General features: G+C 41.1%; 1 protein-coding gene across 2 annotated transcripts in view; it reads left to right on the top strand.

Annotated features, from left to right (window-relative positions):
* The window catches only part of LOC306960770 (protein AF-17-like), a 44089-nt gene that overhangs the window by 19877 nt on the left and 2283 nt on the right, over window positions 1-21929 (top strand). For both annotated transcript variants that reach the window (XM_079553298.1, XM_079553299.1), the window contains 10 exons: window positions 1378-2166; window positions 6407-6609; window positions 8920-9037; window positions 9186-9252; window positions 10980-11128; window positions 17047-17250; window positions 17879-17955; window positions 18937-19307; window positions 19596-19692; window positions 20468-20668. In XM_079553298.1, the coding sequence (XP_079409424.1) occupies window positions 1378-2166; window positions 6407-6609; window positions 8920-9037; window positions 9186-9252; window positions 10980-11128; window positions 17047-17250; window positions 17879-17955; window positions 18937-19307; window positions 19596-19692; window positions 20468-20668 (2276 nt within the window). The remainder of the gene's footprint in view (window positions 1-1377; window positions 2167-6406; window positions 6610-8919; window positions 9038-9185; window positions 9253-10979; window positions 11129-17046; window positions 17251-17878; window positions 17956-18936; window positions 19308-19595; window positions 19693-20467; window positions 20669-21929) is intronic.

Consider the following 21929-nt stretch of genomic DNA (forward strand, 5'->3'; position numbering starts at 1 on the left):
CCCCTTTTTATTTGCTTATAAAATCGACATGCTACATTTCTGGGTAAATATACTTTGCATGAAAACACCTCACGTAACTTTATTTAAATAGGGAACACGTGGAAGAGCTTGGTAGCTTCTATCGTGAGCTTTTTCGGAGCTATGTGACATGTGGGAGAGGCTGCGTATGTGCTCCGTTTGCCTGGCAGAGCGCACGGACAAAGACCAGACGGGGATATATTAACACGTCTAAAGTGAGGTTAGAACATATCTTAGTATGTAAAAACGGTGGCCTATTCCTTTAAGGAAGAACACAAGGCAGCGCGATGTAAACGAGGAATTGAATGTCAGCGGTGCTCCCCTCAGAGCAGTCACCTCCTCTTGTGACGCCCTCTCACAAGTGGCGGAGGTGAATAGCGCATATCCGCCACTCGGAAGATCTCATTTCTAGCCAAGCACAAGATCTGGCCCATGGTCATAATATGGCGGTTCAGTGTTTTTTCTCTTTAATGCTCCTCTCAAATCCAGACACTTTCCCCATTCACTCCTCCTATTGGTCAGTCTGTGTCATGGTGAATCCACCTGTGAGTGACAGGTGGGGTAGACTGACACAAGCACGGCTGAGAAACTTGGTAACACAGGCTTGTAAAAGTGCAATACAAATGTTAGCCATTATTTGTGTTATATGATTATTAAGTTCCAACAATCACATTTCATTTCGTGATCTAATTATAATATGGTATTTTTTTTGCCAAATTGCCCGCTGCTACTGTAGGCAGCAGTAACTGATCAGGACTTGATTGGGGACAGATGCTGGGATGGTGGGAGTAGTCCCTTTATGTTCTTTACCAAACTGGTTTGGTCATGGGATGTGCCATTCCATAACAAACTTTATTTATAAAATGTACAGCTTGGCCAATGTGCTGTCCACAAAACACCGAATATATGTACAAAATCAATAATACATAAGATCAAAGACAAGTGTATAAAGATGTTTAAGAAGTGACTTAAAAGTGTGGAGCTCTTTCCTCTTTCTGACTTAACAATCGTTTTGAGATCCAACCCAAATAATGAAAACATAGACAGCTTTTACATCATGGAAAATGTCTTTGTAATCGTGAATAAATCAACATATTTTCTTTGAAGAAGTCTCCTTCAAATCTGGGGACTGTATCTAGAATTACCCTTTCCACATTTCCTATGAATATATCCATATTCAGATTTGTTGCATTATGTCAAAGCAACTTGATTGAAACTATGAATGTTTTCCTTCACCATTGAAATAGAAGATGTCTATATTCATTCATATAAGCACAGACCCATGATGCAGAGGATAAATGCAGTATAGCTACGCCACCGTGACCCAGTTTCTTTTCTTTTTTTCCGTTTCTGTTGCAGGTGGCTCTCTGTCTTCCTCCCAAGACTTCCACCAGTTTTCCTCCTCTTCCTCGCGACACGAGCGCGACCACAGCCGGGGCGCGGACGACCACCACCAGAGCAGTGAGGACCGAAAAGAGCGCCACAGGAGACCGGCCGTGCGCGAGGAAGAGGAGAATGAGGAGGAGGAGGAGGAGGAGAAAGAGGACAAAGACGATGAAGATGACGAAGAAGAGGCCTCGAAATATCACAAACCCCCAGCTTTGACCCCTGCCGACGGGCCTATCGCGGCCACGCAGAGCCACGACCGGTCAGAACGCAACTCGAGCCCGTTCGAGAACAAAGTCACCATCTCCACCATCGGCTCCATCATGCGCATCACGTCGTCATCGGCGACCAAAATACGCAAAATCTCCTCCTCCTCCGTGGACTACAAGCCCTCCAAATCCCTCAAAGTGTCCCAGCTGAGCACGCCTCCCATATTAGAAGAGGCTGACGCAGAGCAGGAAGAAGAAGAGGGCAAAGCCACGCCCCCTCCGTCGCTGCCACGGGAACGGAGGCACAGAGGCAGCAAGAAGAGCCGCCACGGACCGGGACGGCCGAAGGGCAGCAAAAACAGGGAGAGGAGGGGAGAAGAGGAGCACCACCATCACCACACGGCGCCCCCTGCTGCCCCGGCTTTGAACTCGTCCCATTACCAGACGACGACCACCACCACCTCCTCTGCTGTTACATCCTCCTCCACCTTCTCATCATCAACTTCGGCCGGCAGCTTTTCCACAAGTCGAGGAAATTCACTTCTAGGCACTGGTGAGTCTGAAATACTGTGAAGTTTGGGGTCACTTAAAATATCCTTATTTTTTAAAGAAAAACACTGATTATTTCAATGAGGATAACATCAAATTAATCAGAAATACAATCTAGACATTGTTTATGTTGTTAATTCCTATTCTAGCTGGACACGGATGATTTTTAATAGAATACATAGGTGAGCAGAGGCGCATTTGTAGCAACCATCACTCCAGCGTTTTAATTGTACATTGTGTTAACTAATCATGTTGAAGGATAATTGATGATTATCCTTCATAATCAGCAGTGCAATTATGCTAGCACTGCTGAAAACTAGAGAAGCTATAGAACTGGCCTGGGTGATCCCAAACTTTGGCGCGGTAATGTCCTGTATATAAATTATGTATAATTTTAAGTGCCGTTCATCATAGTTAATGCATTCGCCAGGGGAAAGGAAGCAACACTGACACCAAGATGTAAAATGGGAATAAAAGTTGCAAGTTTAATTTCACAAAAGGAGTCCCAGAAGGATATACTACATGTTAAAGCAGTACTATGTAGCTTGTTTACCCTAATAAATCCTTTTCGCAGTCCCTCTGGGGGTAAAACAAGTGTTAATGGGATGATTGGGGGGTCTTTCATCTTCCCCTGGTGTCTCTGGCCAGAAAACCACACTTACAACTTTCCTGCACCGGGTCGGAGGCCTGAATACACACTAATGGAATCATGAAGCTAACTGCGGTCTTAAACAGTATTTACAGCCAAGTTTGAGAGAAAAAAATGATCTCCATTGTGTAATTGGATGTACAATATTTACTCTCACGGACAATTAATGAGTAAAAAAACGCAACATGCTACGACACCTGCAGTGGCGCTTATGGCCTCTAGGGGCATGAGTTTCTTAATACTGCTTTAACAACTAACGAAAAATGAACAAAGGAAAAGCATTTACAGCAAAAAGATATATCAGGATAATAACCTAATAATTAACTCTAATTAACTGAAAATAACTAACAGAACAAAAGTACCAAAGTTAACGATAAAGGAACTAACAACCAAACAAACAAGTGTCTTAACAAAACGAAAGTCACTAACATTGGCTCGCCTCGTGACAACACAACTAAAGACTGGACCCCAAGCCACTGATGAACAGGCAGTTTCATTGGGCGGGTGCACAGGTGTCGAAGTCCCAGATTGGAGGAGCAGAAGCCGGCCTGGCCAATCCGAGGAGAGACCAGTTCCAACCAATCCTGGTGAGGCAAAGAGGAAGTCCATCAATCAGGCTCCAGGGATCACCAACCAACAAATTGTACAATACAAAGCACAAAAAAGCATTGCACAGAAGAGAAGGCAGAATCCTGAACAATAACAAGGCCGTAACAGTTTCACATCCGGGAACAGTTGTTATTGTGCTCATAGTTTGCTGGAGAACACAAATCTACAGGTCGAACTACATGGTTCAAATGTGCACTGTGGTCTGAATGTGGATTTTAAACCGTCGCAATTGCTGTAAGATATTTCCCCAAAATACATTCCCTCCTACACTGTGACACAGATGTAGTTTTTATCTTTGTATGAAATATTCTAGCACTTCGATAGTCTATTCCTTATCATTTAAATCTGGCAAACAGGCATGCAGTAAATGTGGAATCCAGAAGGGTTTAAATACTTCTCACTGCTGCAAGTGAGTGGGTTTGTGTGGTAATCCTTCAGCTTCCTGTACTACAAAGGCCGTGTTGTTTATGGTTTGCACTCTGCTTGACTTTTCAATGTTTTTTTCATTATTTTTTTTTCATAACCAAAGCCTTTCAACATTGTCTCGACTTTTTTTTTTTTTTATCTAAAATGCACATTATTTTTTATTTTTCATGTGTCAGTGATATTTTCCCAGATACTGGTTTTGAGTTTTTCTGAGCACATCCTCTTCTACACAGGCTTCAAACTGCAAACCCTGTCCAGTTCAAATGCAATATGTAAAGTAGTATGTGAAGTTGGTCGATCTAAAAGTATAACAGTAAAGCAAGTAACCCAAAAAATATACAGTATGCACACTCTGCTTTTCACCACTATTCTCTGTCTTTTCGCCCTGGTGGTGGCCCTTCATGGCACCACTTACTCTGTATCTATAGTAGGCAATGTGTGGGTGTATTGACAGTATACACTTGGCTGAGGTTCAAACCCCTTAGATTATGGGGCAGATATTGTGCCACACCAGTTTACAATAGAGATGAACAATATGACAATCTTATATCCAATAGTCATATATAATTGTAATTGTAATGAAGTACTCGGATCAAACATGGACAGTTACAGCCTACATTTCCCTATCCACTTTACTGTTGGCTAGGGCTGTCACAGTAATTACTATATCAAGTTATTCTTTCTATTAAATTGGATTACATTATATTTCGTGTTTATTACAGCGTGTGTAGCATTTTAGGATATGATTATGCAGTTTTAGAACAAAGGTTTTCTGACATTTTTATGCTTTAAAGTTTTAGAGTCTGGTATCTTTAGAGTCAATAATACTGTAAATCACAATATTTTCCTGTCTATTTCGAACTTCAAATTAGCTATCGTGACAGGCAACTACTGTCTAACCTCTAGAGGAAGCAGAGAGCTTTAAAGCGCATATGACAGGTTTTAATGCTTTTGAAAATATGACTTTATTTAGATGGATCACATCAGCTGCATAATCATCATTTTATTTCTATGAAGCAGCAATAAAGAAATGTGGGGCAGAAAAGGTTATTTTTATTTGAATTTTTAAGCTACTGACAGGTAGTGGCATAGAGGAAGGTAAATTTCCGTTGCAGTTTGACTCATTTCCCATTGACTTAACATGGTTGGCACGGCAACAGTTTAACATTGTTTGTTTTTTTCATGCTGTTTTTAACTAATGTTAGTCAATGGAAATGTATGCTAACGGCTGCAGTCCATGGTAACTGTGGAGTTTTCTGAACTCTATAACGAAGTGAAACTATAAACATCACAAAAATGGCCAAACTAAAGAAGACTGGGTACTAGGGCTGCAACTAATGATTATTTTGGTAATTGATTAAGCTACTGATTATTTTTATGGTTAATGATTAATCGCTTGGCTGTGAAAGGTGCATGAAAATTGTTTTGTTTTTTTCCCCTTTTTTTTTCACATAAAGCTAAAGTGGCGCCGCTTGAGGACATGTTTATGGCGTAAACTTAAAGGAATAGGCCACCGTTTTTACATACTGAGATATGTTCTTACCTGAGCTTTGACGAGTTCTTTAGGACCTGTCTGGTCTTCCCCCGTGCCTTCAATCACGTAAACACAGAGCAGACGGCGTTAGCATTTAGCCTCTCCCCCTCTCCTCTATAGCTCCGCGCAGTTATCTTCACTTTACTGCGCAGTAATCTTCACTTTACTGTGCGGATGCCAAATTACTCCTGGTATTATTACGCCTTACATATAGTCCCCCCTTTTATCCGCTTAGAAAATCCACATTGTTTAATTTTGTGTAATTATACTTTGTAGTGGAGCACTTCACGTAACCATATTTAAATAGGGAAAACGTGGAAGAGCTTGGTAGCTTCTATCTTGACCTGTTTTGGAGCTATAGTGGAGAGGGGGAGAGGCTAAATGCTAACGCCGGGTTAGGGTTAGCATTTAACCCTAACCCTAACCCTAAAGAACTCGTCAAAGCTAAGGTAAGAACATATCTCAGTATGTAAAAACGGTGGCCTATTCCTTTAAAGTGAATGTTTGTTGGAGGCTCTAGGTGCTAATTCTGCTTCTGATTGGATGAGACACAGACTGATATTTATGAAATTTACAATGTACAAAACACTACATGCTCCAACTTTTTTACTCCAAGTCATCAAAAATACAAAATTCATATGCACTTTACAGGTGGTGTAGACTATAACTACATTCAGACTGCTGACTTAAAGTGACACAAATGTGACTTTCCTGCCCCTATGTAACCTGTATCTGATCTTTTCATGACAGTCTAAACAACACAGTGACAGTCTAAACAAAACAGATCAGAATTTTTTCCAATTGTATGTGCTCCTGAATCCGCTACACATCTGATCTTTTGCAATGCAACTTCTGTCTGAAAAGCATTCGTCCGACACATGACGTCATCAACAAGTGTCCATGAATCGGTATAAAATCAAAGCTGCAAAGTTGCCATGTCGCCTTTAAGGACGTCTTTGAATGACGAAAGTGAAGCCTTGTTGCTGGTTAAAGTCGCATGCTGTAACTTCTCGTGCTTCTTCACAGGTATCTACTCCAGCCTGAAGGAGCCTCTCTCCTTGGGCGGCGTGGTCTCCACTGCCCCCCTGGCTCTGGGTGGGGGGGTCTGCAGCTCCTCTTTGTCTCTGGCAGCGGCGGGCGTCTGCAGCACCCCCCTCTCCACAGGACTGCTCTCGTCCCACGCCCCGTCACTCTCCCTCCCAGCTGTCAACGCTGTCTCCGGCTCTCAGGTATTTTCAGTCACACTTCAGATAGCGCCGTCTCCCGTAGCTTTGTTCCGACTATCCGTGTGTGTCTATAAATAGGTCCAGATAGAGAGACATTTATAGCATTTGAGTCGAACCGAGACCCAGCCGTCCCTAATGAGCCCGGTTATTATTCATGTGTTACAAATGTGCAAAAACGCTCCATTCTTTTACTCGTTTGTTATACAGATTTCAATACGTGGCACAGATTTCAACGATACCAACAGCCCTTTAACCTTTTAACCCCCACCTGCACCGAGCACATGTTCTCCAGTTCAGTTTTACCCAAATCAGAAAGCTTCTCGACTGGAGCTTACAGCCTATAGGCCTCATTTGAAAGCTAAGACCTACAGAACTGATCAAAGATTTTACCTTCCATTGTCGTTACTTTTTTGTGTGCTTTATTGGTCTCGTTTTTGTCGCTTTTTCATCACTTATTTGTTGCTTTTTTGACACCTGTTTTGATACGTTTTTGTTCCTTTTTTCCTGCATTTTCATCCTCGCTTACGTCTCGTTTTTGTCGCCTTTTTGTAGCTGTTTTGCTGCTTTATTATCACTTTTTTGTTGCATTTTTGTTGCCTTTATGTTGCTTTTTTTATGCTTTTTTGTCTGTTTTTATCCTCTCTGATGTTTCATTTTTGTCACTTTTTTATAACAGTTTTGTGTTGCTTTATCATCTTTTCAACCTCCTGTTTTGTTGCTTTTTTTATGCTTTTTTGCGGCGTTTTCATCCAAACTTACGTCTCGTTTTTGTTGCTTTTTTATAACTTTTTTTTTTGCTTTATTATCACTTTTTTGTTGTGTTTTGTCGCTTTTTTATGCCTGTTTTGTTGCTTTTTTGCTGCGTTTTTTTTGTGCTGCATTTTCATCCTCACTTATGGCTCGTTTTTGTTGCTTTTTTGTAACTGTTTTACGCCTGTTTCGTTGCATTTTTATGCTTTTTTTGTGTGATTTCATCCTCACATGTCGATTTTTTGTTACTGTTTTGTCGCTTTATCCCTTTTTTTGTTGCTTCTTTACGCCTGTTTTGTTGCCTTTATGTTGCTTTTTTGCTTTTTTCGTGTGTTTTCATCCTCACTGATGTCTCGCTTTTTTTCGCTTTTTTGTAACTGTTTTGTGTTGCTTTATCATCATTTTTTCTGTCTCCTGTTTTGTCGCTATTTTGACACTTTTTTCAAGAAGCGTTTAAATTTGGGTCAAGTCGAACAAGACAAAAATGTGCTTGGTTAAAGTGGGGGTTAAAGGGGCTAGATGCAAGTTGGCCATTTTATACTCACTACTGCCACCTCATGTCATACGTGTAACTGCAGCTTCTATATTAAGCTCGTGCATGACGGCAATTCAGACCCGAATAACAGGTCTGAGCTCATTCTACACACTAGGACATGGCTGGAACATGTAGGGGGATGAAAATACTTAATTTTAACATTTTTAAACTCCGTACAGTCCCTTTAAGAGTCAGATCCAAGGGCAAAAGTTGTCAGCTGGACTGGGGTGACAGTCCTAGACAAGGACAAGAGGTCGTTTAACCAGATTAGTGTGAAGAACCGGTCAGGGCACGTCGAGCTCCTCCCCTTCAGGGGATCCAGCATGAGAGCATTAACCACAGTGTCATTGTGTGTTATCGGAGGAAAAATGAAATATCTCGACTGGAGCTCAAAGCCTATAGGCCAGGGTAACGCCTCATTTGAAAGCTAAGACCTACAAAACTGATGTAGATTTTTCTTCGTCTGGTTTTTGGTTCTTTTTTGTCATGTTTTTACCCTGTTTTTGACACTTTTTTGTCACCTGTAGTGTTAAGTTTTTGTCACTTTTTTGTTCCGTTTTCGTTGTGTTTTTGTTGCTTTTTCCTCCATTTTTCGTGCCTGTTTTGTTATGTTTTTCATCACTTGTTTGCTGCCTGTTTTGTTGTTTTTTGTCACTTTTTTGTCACATTTTTGTCGCTTTTTTTTGCCACATGTTTGTCGTTGGGCGTCAAAACCAGGTAAAAAAAAAAAAGTACCAATAACGCTTCAAATATTAGCTTTCAATGGAGAAGCTTTTATACTTGGGTAATGTCGAACTGTAGAAAATGTGCTCAGTTAAAGTGGGGGTTAAGAGGTTGAATTCTAGGGCAGTCCAGATGGCTGCGTCAATGACATAGGAATCATACACTGCCTGACCACAATCATTTTTAAACCCCTTTAATTCAATGAAAAGTACAGTGTTGTTTCATCCCCACTGGAAACACAGACAGTTGCTTCTAAATTTTCTCGCCGTTTATGGTAGTTGCGTTTCTTTTCCTTTTCATCATAGGTGCATCCGGTCTCCAGCACCTCCTACAGTCTGGCATCGTCTCAGCCGTTCTCCAGCTGTCTGTCCTCAGCCTCCACGCTGCCGCCGCTGCTGAGCCAAACCCACACCTCTCTGCCAGGTACGGGACGGTTTCAATTTGTTTAGGAAATGAGGCTGATGGGGCGAGGCTTGTCCCAACAGAACGGCCTTTTATGTCGGTGAAAATCAGATTAGGAAAACTTTGGATGCATTTGGCACACTGTCCTATATACGAGTGTTCCTTTCAGAGCCTGAACTCGATGACTGCCGCTTCCCGTGTCAAGGCAATTCGCCGAGAGAAAGTCTTTCCTCGCAGTAAGTAGGATTCACTTTGCTGTTTTTTATGTTTTCATTTTCTATGCTGCCTTTGTTTTCATACAAACCAGTCTAAATGGGGCTAAGAGGAAGATTTGTCTAGTTTTCCCTGGTTAAACAATTTGTGTGATGTTTATTCTTTTGATTATTTTTTGACAATCGGCACAGGAAGGTACACACTCACTTACTGGTGTAAACTATAGTTCATGTTTGCCTCTAATTAATGCTCACCTCTGGCATCATCCCATCAAACTGAGTAATAACATAATAAGAAAAATATAAATTCTTAAGGCCTTTTGAATTTACCTTTGGATTCATGTAAAATGACTGAGCAATGCAACCTATATCTACCAATTACCTTTAAAGCAATACTAGCTAACTTGTTTACCTCAATAAACCCTTTCCGTAGTCCCTCTGGGAGTAATACAAGTGTTAATGGGATGATTGGAGGGTCTTTCATCTCCCCCTGGTGGCCAGAAAACCACAGTTGCAACTTGACTGGGACCGGACCGGAGTCACCAATACACACTAATAGAATCACGAAGAAGAAGGCTAACGGGCAAAGCTAACTAGGGCTGCAACTAATGATTATTTTGTCATCGATTAATCTATCGAATATTTTTACGATTAATCAATTAATCGCTTGGCTGTGAATGGTGTAGGAAAATTGGATAAAAAATAAATAAATCACATAAAGCTAAAGTGGCGCCGCTTGAGGACATGTTGATGGAGGAAACTTAAAGTAAATGTTTGTTGGAGCCTCTTGGCGCTAATTCTGCTTCTGATTGGATGAGACACAGACGGATATTTACAAAATTTACATTGTACAAAACATTACATACCCTTACTATGAAAAACAACACTTTTCTGTCATTTTTTCTCTATTTGAGTCTGTGTGAACCAGAAAACGATTCATCGATTACTAAAATAGTTAGTCGTTGATTAATCGATTAGTCGTTTCAGCCCTAAAGCTAACTGTGGGCTAGCACCACTTAAACAGTATTTAATTTAACAATAACGTGCCGAAAAAAAAAAAAAAAAAAAAAATACAACAAAAAAGTGACAAAAAAGCACAGAAAACAAGACAAGAAACAGCGAAAACGCGACACAAAAGACAACAAAGAGGCAACAAAAACTATTAACTATTACTATTTAAATATGGTTGCGCGAAGTGTTACACTACAAAAGTATAGCTACACAAAATTAAACATTGTGGATTTTCTAAGCGGATAAAAAGAGGAACTATATTGTAAGGCGTAATAATACTAGGAGTACTTCGGCGTCCGCACAGTAAAGTGAAGATAGTACTGCACGGATTTCGAACTACTCCTGGTATTATTACTGTGCTGTGTCTACGTGATAGACGACACGCGTGAAGACAAGACAGGTACAAAATAACTTGTCAAAGCTAAGGTAAGAACATATATCAGTATGTAAAAACGGTGGCCTATTCCTTTCAGACTTCCCCAGCAACTACAGTGCTACAGTAAATAGAGCTCCACCCCGAACTGAGTTAAATCGCATTGGGGCTGAATTCTCCCACACAAATATGCTTAACATTAATGGGTTTGTCTTGTTTTTACTTTTAAATTGTGTTGACTATATCTTCCAGTTCAAGTTATCTTCTTCTATTGTCTTTGTTGCCATGTGTCTGCATGTATTGAAAAACAAAATGTGCTGCTGGTTCTTACTCCCCCACTCTCCCACTCTCCCTCCTCCCTGCCCAGGTCTCCCATGAGCTGTCTTCCTCTGCTGTTCGAACACAGAGATGGTTTGGGGGCAGGATCCAGGGCGCGTCCCGAGAACGTCCCACAGGCCAGCTCCCACATCGAGCTCCTACTCGAGAAACACGGCAACGGAGAGATGGGAGTGAACAGTGAGTAATCAGTCAGTTTCAGAGTGGGCATTAATGGATTACCTCAAGTATGTGGAGGGGTATAGAGGGATGGAGCATTACTCAGGATCGGGACAGCTTCACTCAGTCAGGCCTTTTTCTTTTTGGAGTGGTCTCGACTAAAAAGGTAGTTTATGGAATGCAATAGAATGTAAAATCATTATTTGAGTAAAATTACAAACTACTTCAATCGATGCTACAATTTTACTTTTAACCCCTTAAAGCAGAACTAAGTAGCTGCCCCTAGAGGCCATGAGCGCCACTGCAGGTGTCGTAACATGTTGCGTTTTTTTTACTCATTCATTGTCCGTGAGAGTAAATACTACGCTGACAGAAAAGACAAAGGGAGAGAAGGATATTGTACATCCAGTTTCACAATGGAGATCATTTTTTTCACTCAAACTTGGCTGTAAATACTGTTTAAGTGGCGCTAGCCCACAGTTAGCTTAGCCTGTTAGCCTGTCAGCTTCTTCTTCGTGATTCCATTAGTGTGTATTCGTGGCTCTGGCTAGAGACACCGGGGGAGATGAAAGACCCCCTCAGTCAAGGATTGATTATGGTGAATAAGTTACTTAGTACTGCTTTAACCCCTACCTTAACTGAGCACATTTTCTCAAGTTTTATTCAAATCTAAAAGCTTCTCGACTGGAGCTTACAGCCTACAGGCCAGTTCAAAGCTTCATTAGAAAGCTAAGAACTACAAAACTCATCTCAGCATCTTCCCTGTTTTTTGTTATCACAATTTAGTTACTTTGTCACAGTTTTGTCACGTTTTAATAGCTTTTTTTGTCATATATGTGTCACAGTTTTTGTCACATGTTCATTGCTTTTGTGTCACAGTTTTTGTCATATTTTTGTCACTTTTTTGTCACACGTTTGTTGCGCTTTCATTGCTTTTTTGTCACATTTTGGCTACTTTTTGCGTGTATTGTGTAAAACAAAAAAGCAAGAATCACCTGATGAAAACACAACCATCAAGGACAAAAATGTGACAATCAAAACGAGAAAGAAGCTTTGTTTGTTTTGGTGGTCTTAGCTTTCAAATGAGGCATGTGCGCTCCAATTGAGAAGCTTTTAGATTTGGGTAAAGCCGAACTGGAGAAAATGCACTGGGTTAAGGCGGGGGTTAAGAGGTTTCAACAGACTTTTTGATCATTTTCTTGCCTGACAAAACACTGATCTATCCCAAAAGATGTTTATAGAAATTATAAATTCTTCTGTTTCTCTGCCCTCATAATCCAACATTCAATCAGTGCTGTTTATGGAGCTCGAAGTGACTCAAAGATACAAACAGGCGAAAAGTCTTTTGGCCTCCCCCTCGTGTGCTGGTGTCGAGGTGGAGTGTTTGCAGATGAGAGAGAGGTACAGGGGGGGGTGCAGATCTAATACTGGCCACACTGGACCCACTGCTCTGCACAAATTCAATAAAATAAATGAGAAGTGGCTACGTTTAGGCGTTTAGGCGCATGCAAAGCTGAGACTTGTCATGAGCTTTTTATAATGAGCATCTATTGTTAAGTATGTATTGTTAGATTGTGGGGAGATTTTTTTAAGTACACTATGGGACACTACGAATCCATTGGGGGGGAAATGACAGGGACGTAAATTATGCTGTTGTTCTGAAATGCACACACAGCTCGGCTTTTGCTGCATTCTCTTATTTTTCTGGTCGAACTTGCAAGACACATTAGGTACAATGCAGGTACTTTTGCTATTGTGCTTTTCGTGGGTCATTTATCAAGACAGGTGCTAAGTAGCGACGCCAAGGAATAGAATAGAGCTATCTGTGGGCATGTTGTAGCTAGTTTACCAGTTGTAATGGCTGATAGGTAATTGAGAGGATGCTGCGTGGCTAAAGAATGACTCTCTTGTTTATCCACTTTTGCACGTGCCACTGGTAAATGAAACGACTTTAAATGCGAATGATAAACAAGATCGAATTTGAAATGTATTTGTCCAAAGAAATTCTAGTTAAGTAATGCCGAATAAATAGTGTGTTGACCGCATTCGTGGGAGCACCAGCATACAGTGTTATTTAGTCGTCAGACAGGTTTTGGTGACCACTGCGGCTCTGGTCTAGGTTAACCCCTGCTCGGGCCCCAGCAGTAACTAAAAACACCTGTGGGAGACAGACAGAGAGAGAGACAGACGGTCACTGGAGCTGCTTGTAACTCTGTGACACGCTTCGCCCACTTCCTGTTTCTACTCAACACAAGCTACTATGACGGATGGAAGGATCAAGCTGAGTGAAAATATTATGCCGTTCAATTAATCTTCTAACCTTTACATGCGGTTCTCTTTTTGGAGTTCATAAAATAGGCCCATCAGAGATAGAAAACAAACTTTATTGCATGTTCTTACCTTTTTTCTTAATACTTAATGTGATTATGGAAAAGCTATAGTGACACTTTCAGTATGTGACAGGAAATTCAAAGTAGTTCGAGTTATCCTGTCTTTGTTTAACCTGCTTTGGCGAATGGCTGGATCTGGCAGTCCATAAAAGGGAGTAGCCATAAGTGCCTTTGGGCAAACATTGGTGCAGCTGAAGTCTGAAGTCTGAACATGTTTCTTATTTTTAGCTCCGGTTTCTAGACTTGGTTCTGTCATGATTCCATTATGTCTTTAATTTTGCATTTCACGCCATGTTAAAAAAGAAACATGGCGTGAAATGCAGCTGATGTCTGTGTTGGTCGGGCTCTTTGTAGGAGGCGGCGATGGTCGGGTTGCAAACCTTTCTGGTTCTGAAGTGTGTCTAGGGCAGACAATAAGAAGAAGCTGTTCAATGACATAATTTTGTGATTCTGTTCAGCGAAAGCTTAGTTGTTTTCAGGTTGTGGTATAGAGCGGTATATGCACATTATTTTCATCCTAAACAGAACACTCAACATCCTGACAGAGTGGTAAAGCTCAAAGTTGACACTTATCTGGCGTCTGTTGCTGTGCTGTTGCAGGAATCTCATCTGCTTAAACTCTATATCTGTGATTCTTTTTTTCATGACGCAGTATTTATGATTCATGAATAATTCATTGTTTGTTACGATAACGATACAGCATGATAGAGAGGTCTAAAATTGATATAAAGCATTCAGATTTCACATCTTATGAAAAAACACAAGGTTCTGCACCGTAGACTGTGAAAAACATGGACGTACTGTGGCTATAGCTGCGGAAAGCCTTGTATTAGGAATTGAAACAGGCTCCGAAAGCTATAATGGACTTTCCATTTAAAGTTCTTTGACTCTTTAAATCATTATTGTGCACAGGTTTGTCATTCTTATCTCCACATGTTTGTCTTAATATGCACCTCATCACCCTATTTTGTGTTTTCACTACTTTTAGTTTCATTGTTCACCCGATATTGTGCGTATGCCCGTGACGTCACTTTTCCGATGTCGGACATGTTGGCGATACTCACCCATATACTTATCTATCACAACCAACAGTACCGTGAAGTTTGAAAGAGCAAAACGGTTTATTAGTGTCGCGTTCTCGGCTGTCACAATAAATGAGAAACTACTTTGCCGTATTACGTTAACCCAGAGAAGAGCATAATGAGGGAGAGCAGACAGAACAATCATCTAAATAAAGGAGAAGTTTATGGGTTGCGAGTCTCAATTAGAATTTGGAAGGAAAACATCCAAACATCCAAATTTGCACAGCTTATTTTGTAGCTAATATGTGGATTTTACATTTACAGTAATTAACAGGGTTAAGCCTATGTGTAAAAATTTTACATCACATTTTCAATTAGCAAGGTTAATTCTAACATGACCACATACCTAATATTGATGAGAAAATGGATTCACTTACAGGAGGCAAGTTTGCAGATCGCCACTGAACAAGCTGGCCTCCGTTTGGAACTTCAGTTTGTTAATAAAACGTTGGGGTTTTCTTTTTTTTATTTGAGCAGTTGAAATTCTGCTCAGAAGGAGTGGGCCGAAGCAAAAGCTTTTAAACGCCCACCCTGAATCATTACAATAAAAATGTATATTACAACAATGGTACATATTGAAAAGAAGAACATATTGCAAGTACACAGTACGAGAGCCTTGGAATACAGCATGCACACATATACACAATGTACCCGTGTGGACTTTACACATTATCAATGATACATTTAACAACATCATATTTTGATTTGCCTTGTTAGCGAAAGAAAACGTTACAGTATAAAGCGGCTGTTTTAACACGGACCACACTTACAAAGCACTGTGTGAAATGTTACATGCATGTTAAATGCATTTAATTAACAGAAATGAACAGAAACAGAAGCAAAGAACTACAACCACAGTCTTGTTACATGTACGATGTCTGGTACAAAGCAAGTGACAAACGGCGATCATCATCCGTGTGTTTCAGGATCGATTTTAAAGTTCTTTTAATGGTTTTTAAATGTCTTAATGGTCTTGGTCCTTCTTATCTCTCAGAACTGCTTTTACCTTATGAACCTTCACGGCCCCTTCGCTCCTCTGGCAGAGGTCTCCTTGTTATTCCTAAAGTCAACAAAAAGACTTATGGCGAGGCGTCTTTCCAGTATTACGGCCCTCGCCTCTGGAATGACCTGCCGGAGGAGCTCAGGGCTGCAGAGAACGTTCATGTTTTTAAGAGCAGGCTCAAGACCCACCTTTTTAGCTTAGCTTTTAGCTGATTTCTACTTACTTATTTATTCAGTTATTTTTATTATCATTTATGTTTATAATTATCTTATTATACTAGTTTTTAGTTAGTTTTATATATATGTTTATTTTATTTAATTTATTATTATTATTATTTTTATTTATTTTATGTATATATTTGTATATTGCATTTTTGCATTTTTAGAATTTCCAGTGTTTCCTCTGAGGGAGCCCTCTGCCCCGGGAGCGGTGGTCGGCTGTGGCTGTGTGGGCACTGTCCTCTGGGTGCCCGGATGGAGGTGTGGTGCTTCTGCTGCACCTCCGCTGGGTGTCCGGTGGTGGTGCCCTGTGGCTGTAGCTGATGTACCGCTCCTGGTGCAGACGGCTCCTCTGATGGCATTTCCTTACCTGGTTCATCTGTACCCAGACTCAGCATTACGTCCATTATTTCATCGTGTATGTGTGTGTGTGTGGCTGCGTGTGTGTGTGTGTGGCTGTGTGTGTGCGTGTGGCTGTGTGTGTGTGCCTGCGTGTGTGTATGTGGCTATGGGGAGGGGGTGGGGTGAGCAGTGTTGTTGTCTGTTTGGAAGAGTGGGTGGTTGGGTGGGCGGGAACTGCTTTTAATCTGTAAAGCACTTTGTGTTACAACTTTGTATGAAAAGCGCTTTATAAATAAAGTTTTGATTGATTGATTGATTACTTACCTGCAGATGGTTATCAATCAATGCCAAACAAAGTTAACATTCCCAAAAGTACAAGTTCTTTGCATTCAGTCTTCCGTTGTACAACTGGTCAACTGTGTGAGAAGTTTTGGGGTCTGATCTCGAGGGTTTATCGCGAAACCTTGTGTTTTTGTCCAAAATTGATCATCCGTCTCGTTAATTGGCGTGAGCTGTGTCTCCAGCATGGCGGCACATCCGGGTCTGAACCAGATTTGTGACATTCGTGAAAATACCCTACAGGAGCTGGCTCCAAAAACCCAGACAAATTGCTAATATGAACGAGCTTTAGTTAACCCGCGCTGAGCAGTCTATGTTCTGCACATACTTAAACAAACCACCCTGGTCTGCAGACATAAACACCTCACAAAAGGTAGAAAATGTGCAAGTATAGTAGATCACGATATAAACCATTACATTTCTGGCAATAATGATAGATTTTCACTACACATTACATTGATCTATCGCTACACCCCTATTTTCAAGGTAAACCAGACAATCCCACTGTGTTTGTAAACCAGGGCCACATGCTTTAACTGTTGCGCCTCTGTTTTGTTTGGTGCAGTTGTGGAGATGCTGCAGTCGCTCCACTCGCTGCAGCAGGAGAACCAGCATCTCCAGGACCAGATCCTCAGCCTGTCGGCCAAAAGAGAGCGCCTGCAGCTGCTGAACACAGAGCTGGCCGTGCCCTTCCCTCCACAGGCCCACAGCACTGCCCCGGGCTCTCTGCACTGCTCTGCCCCCATCGGCTTCCTGTGCGCCTCACAAGGTCAGACCACGCGCCGCGGAAAACCGCTCGTGTCACGTCCTCAGACAGATATAGTAGAGTTCATGTGAGGTCGCCCTCTCACACTCACTGTCAATTATTAATGTGTGCTGCCATCACATAGACATATTGCATTCGTTGCTAATAAATTTGACTTTTTTCTTCAGCTAAATTGACCAATATACAGTATATTATTTAAAATATATGTTTTCAACTCCAAGCATTGGATCAAAGATGATTACAGAATTTAACAAATGTTTCTAGTCATAGTTTTTGTACTTGAAATCATTTTTGTGCTGTGTGAGTGAGAGCAGCTGTCTACAGTCAAGTTTATGTGGTATTCATGTTGTCATCTGATTTAGACCTCTGTATTGTATCTTTTTTACATTTTAAGTTTAACATTAAATGTTTGCTCGAGTAACTAAGATGTTTTTGCTCAAATGCAAGACATTTTAAGAGCACTTAGCTTGAAAACACCACCTTGCTCTCAACCAATATCACAAATTGACCTACTTTGCTTTGCACTCTTTATTATTCCCTTGGCCTGAAACCGACAGCATGCCTGTGTATCAAATACAATGTGTGCTGAATTGTACCTTTTACTGTGTGCGTGCTTCTCTGTTCTCATCAGACGCTCTCAGCTCCAATAAGAGCCCTCTGTCAAAAAGCTGCTTCCTGAATGACACCTCGTTTGTTACCTCTTCCGAGGTGAGAAAACTATAGAAACTGTTGATATTTTTGAACATGTGTCTATAGTAGGACTTCAATGTACTGTAGTACTTCAGTCTTTTTCCCAGCTGCAAAAAAAAAAAGTACTGGATTAGACCTGGTTTATTTCTACAAACGGTTTCAGCCACAGTTTTAGGATTTGGAACTTTTTATGTATCTCCAGGAAGGGAAATTTATTTGTATTTCTTATTGCAGAGACCCAGGTCACAAAGTATTTTACAATGAATCATTTTCATTAGTTTAATCCATACTCGGTGTGTAGCCACTGCTGCCCTGGGGTCGACGGAAGGAAGCACAGTGTTACTGTGTCCTTGGGCAAGACTCTAAGGGAAAATGCTGGACAACAGATGGAAGTAACAAAGATACAAATCTTATAGAGACGAGAACCAAATAAAGCAACACTTTACAATACCGCCCGGTAACTACAATGGTAACTGCAAATAGTATTTCATAGTTACCATTTTAGGTACCATGATTGTTACCATTGATGTACCACTATAGATGTGTAGGATGTACTACAGTAATTGTAAAGTGTTACTGGTTAAGTTAGCGAGTTAATTGACTATGTGCATAGCTTCAAATCATAACAACGCCACCCAAGAAGTGACTTCCTGTTTCGATCCAGCACGCCAAAATAAAAGCACCATCTTATTCAGCAGTTCAGCAGTTCATTAGTTCAACTTTCTTTTTGCCTAACTATTAACAGACAAAACTCTTAAAATGTGTGTGTTTATTTATATTCTTGTAATGCTGCAAGTACCCGCTGAACTAATCAATGAGACCAGCTGTGTGCTTTTATTTTGGCGTGCTGGATCAAAACAGGAAGTCACTTCTTGGGCGGCGTTGTTATGATTTGAAGTTATGAACAGAGTCAATTGAGTTATCTAATATTGTACTAGGTATATAATAATAATACATGTATGTGTAATTTAAATGTATGCTCTTCTCTATCCTCTGCAGGAGCTCCACTCTGGCAGTCCGTCCCGCAGTAGCTCCTCCCTCTCCTTCCATAGCACGCCCCCGCCCCAGCCGAGCCCCGCCTCCTTCGGCCAGCCGCTCCTCAACGGTCTCAGCCGTGGTCTCAGTGACGGTTTGGGGACCCTGAACCAGTCCGGGGGCTGTAGTCTTCCTGCAGTGGGCGGCCTCATGGCTTCTCTAACGGGAAGTCCGCAGCTCAACATGAACGGGGTCCTGGGCAGTTTAAACGGCGTCATTCAGTCTCCGGTCCACAGCGTCCCCCAGCCCACTCTCCCAGCACTGCGCCCTCAGCCTCCGCCGCTCAACCCTCAAGCACTGGCGCAGAGCTTTCAGATGCCCAAGAGCGCCAGCCCGTATGTAGCACATGCACTTTAATATGGGAATCTTTTGTTTTTTGTTGGACTATTGTTGTTGATATGAGAGAAATCAGTGGAGCTCAACAAACAATCAAACATCAGTGCATTTCCTATTTAAAATGAACCTAGAGTTTTGAGAAGAAAAGCATTTTAATACAGAGTGGTAACTATGAGATCAAGAAAAGAAACTAAATAGATGTAGTATACAGACGAAGAGTCTTTTGTGAAACTGTGTAACCTAATTCTCTGCAGAATGATTAATCTCAGCCTTTGTGTCTGCTGCAGGTCGTGTCTTCTGTCTGAGCAGCAGAAGCAGCTCCTCCTGGAGCAGCAGCAACAGCAGCAGCTTCAGCAGTTCCTGACGTCTCAAAACTTCACACCAGTAATGACACTTAACCACCTCCTATACGTCCTGAAACTAGACTGATAGGTTTAGGGGTAACCTGTGATTTACGCCTTTCAAACAGTGGAGGATTTTCACAGTGAGGCTCAGTTACGTTTCATCAGAGCAAGACTCTCAAATATCTTAATTTACTGTTTACATAGATTCCATGCATACAAGGTTATGGCAATTACAACAATCTACAACCACTTTTATTTTACAAATTAGTAGACTTTAAAATCTTTTCTGTATCACCACTTAACGGTCACTGACTCACATTAGTCATTATCTAGACAGTATCTAGACAGTAGAAACATAATGTTGACCGACATCAGACCGATAATAAGGTTTACATTATCGGCTATCGGACAATTTCATGCAGTTAAAAGGCAGATAACTCCGGAACCGAAAGTGACAGAGACTTTAAGTTCCCAGGCCTCAAAGGAACTGAGACACATTGCGGTGAAAATCAGTGTTCAATCACAAATCACGTGTGTACACCTCATAATAAAATGTCTTTCAAATGAGTTTCCTCTGAAATGTGCCCCTAATAAAGTGCCCACTGCTGTCACGGGCAACACCGACACTGTTATTAAGAAATGCATAAAAGGATGAAAGTTCTTCTTAGATGTAAATCACTGTCATTCCTGTTTTCCTTTCACTTTTTTTTTTTAACTAAAAAGAACTTGTGAAAAGATTTACATGATTAATATTAATGAATACGTTTGTTTTTCTCAAAATCTCACCCCCACATCACTGTCTTTCTTTGTCCCAGGAGCAGCAGGTGCTGGTGTGCCAGATGTTGCAGCAGCAGAGACAAAGGGAGCTACAGCGCCTGGCCGGAGCGCTCTCCTCCAACCCGAACTCCCCCCTCATCTCTCAGTCTCCAAACCTGCTGTCCTCCGCCTCCCCTCTGCAGACGGGACATGGGGGCAGCCTCTTCGGGCTGCAGGACAGTGTGTTTCACAAGACTGGGGTGGGTCACACTTACAGACTGATAACACGACTTAAAAGGGATGTGGAGATGTACAGCAGTGCTGATTTATACTCACTACTGCCACCTCAGGTCATACGTGTAACTGCAGCTTCTATATTAAGCTTGTGCATGACGGGACTTTGGACCCTAATTAACACCTTTATGAGTGACAGTGCAGGATTTTAGAGGCAGTTGTGGTGAACAGGTCTGGGCTCATTCTACACATTAGGACATTGTTGGAACATGTAGGGGGAGGAAAATACATCATTTTGACATTTTTAAACTCCGTATAGTCCCTTTAATTACTTTTTTTTATCATAGTCTTTGTAATAAGCCAAATCTGTTTTGACAAGTTTCTCAAAGCGCTACACTGTAGTCTTTATTCATTCACTCCACACTGTGGTGGTAAGTGAGGCTGCCAATCTGCGCCCACACTACATTCATTCAAGCGGTAGGTCAAGTGTCTTGCCCAAAGGACACAATGACCGCCAGACTCTTGGTTATTGGATCACCCGCTCTACCATCTGGACTATTGTCGCTGATATTTTTTTGATCAAATTTGAATTTGAATTAGATGCGTGTTATGCAAATACTCTTAACATTTAACACTGAAACAAGAAGCCGAGGTTTCACTCCCCGTCTAGGGATCTCAGGCTCTTACTCCGGCTGGTTTTGAATGTAATATCTGATTGAATGTAGTATCTTTCTGGTCTGCAGTAAGATTATATTTCTTTAGTCCATAGTTTTTGAAAACTAAAACCATCAATTTTGTCAAAGCATGTGGGTGTCCAGGGCATCCTCCACACGACTATCCTCTAGATGAGGAGTGACATGTTGGCTTCTTTAAATGCAAGTCTAATTGTTTTGTTTTAACGTCCGAAGATTGAATTAACCTCCTGGATGTTTAGGAACTTCCATTGTTATAAAAATAGCGTATTTCCCATAGCTTCAGGGACTTGTTCCTCATTCCTCTGAATAGGGGTCGAGTTTTATTTAGTCCCTTCTCTTCATTTTTATATATTTTTATCATTTGATGGAAATTTGCTGATGGTTTTCATCTTTAAAAACTGACATGAACTCCTTTTTGACTCTACTCGACTGCAGACTAACTTTATTTATTTTATATCTGTTATTCTTAAAGTTAATATTTCTTGTTTTCTGGTTGGAGAGAGGCGCTGTGATATTGGGGGGATTTCTTTCTTTCTTTCTTTCTTTCTTTCTTTTGTTCATATTTTTGTTTCCTATGTATTTACGGTATATA

This window comes from Gobius niger (assembly GCF_951799975.1).
Source record: "Gobius niger genome assembly, chromosome: 3".
NCBI lineage: Eukaryota > Metazoa > Chordata > Actinopteri > Gobiiformes > Gobiidae > Gobius > Gobius niger.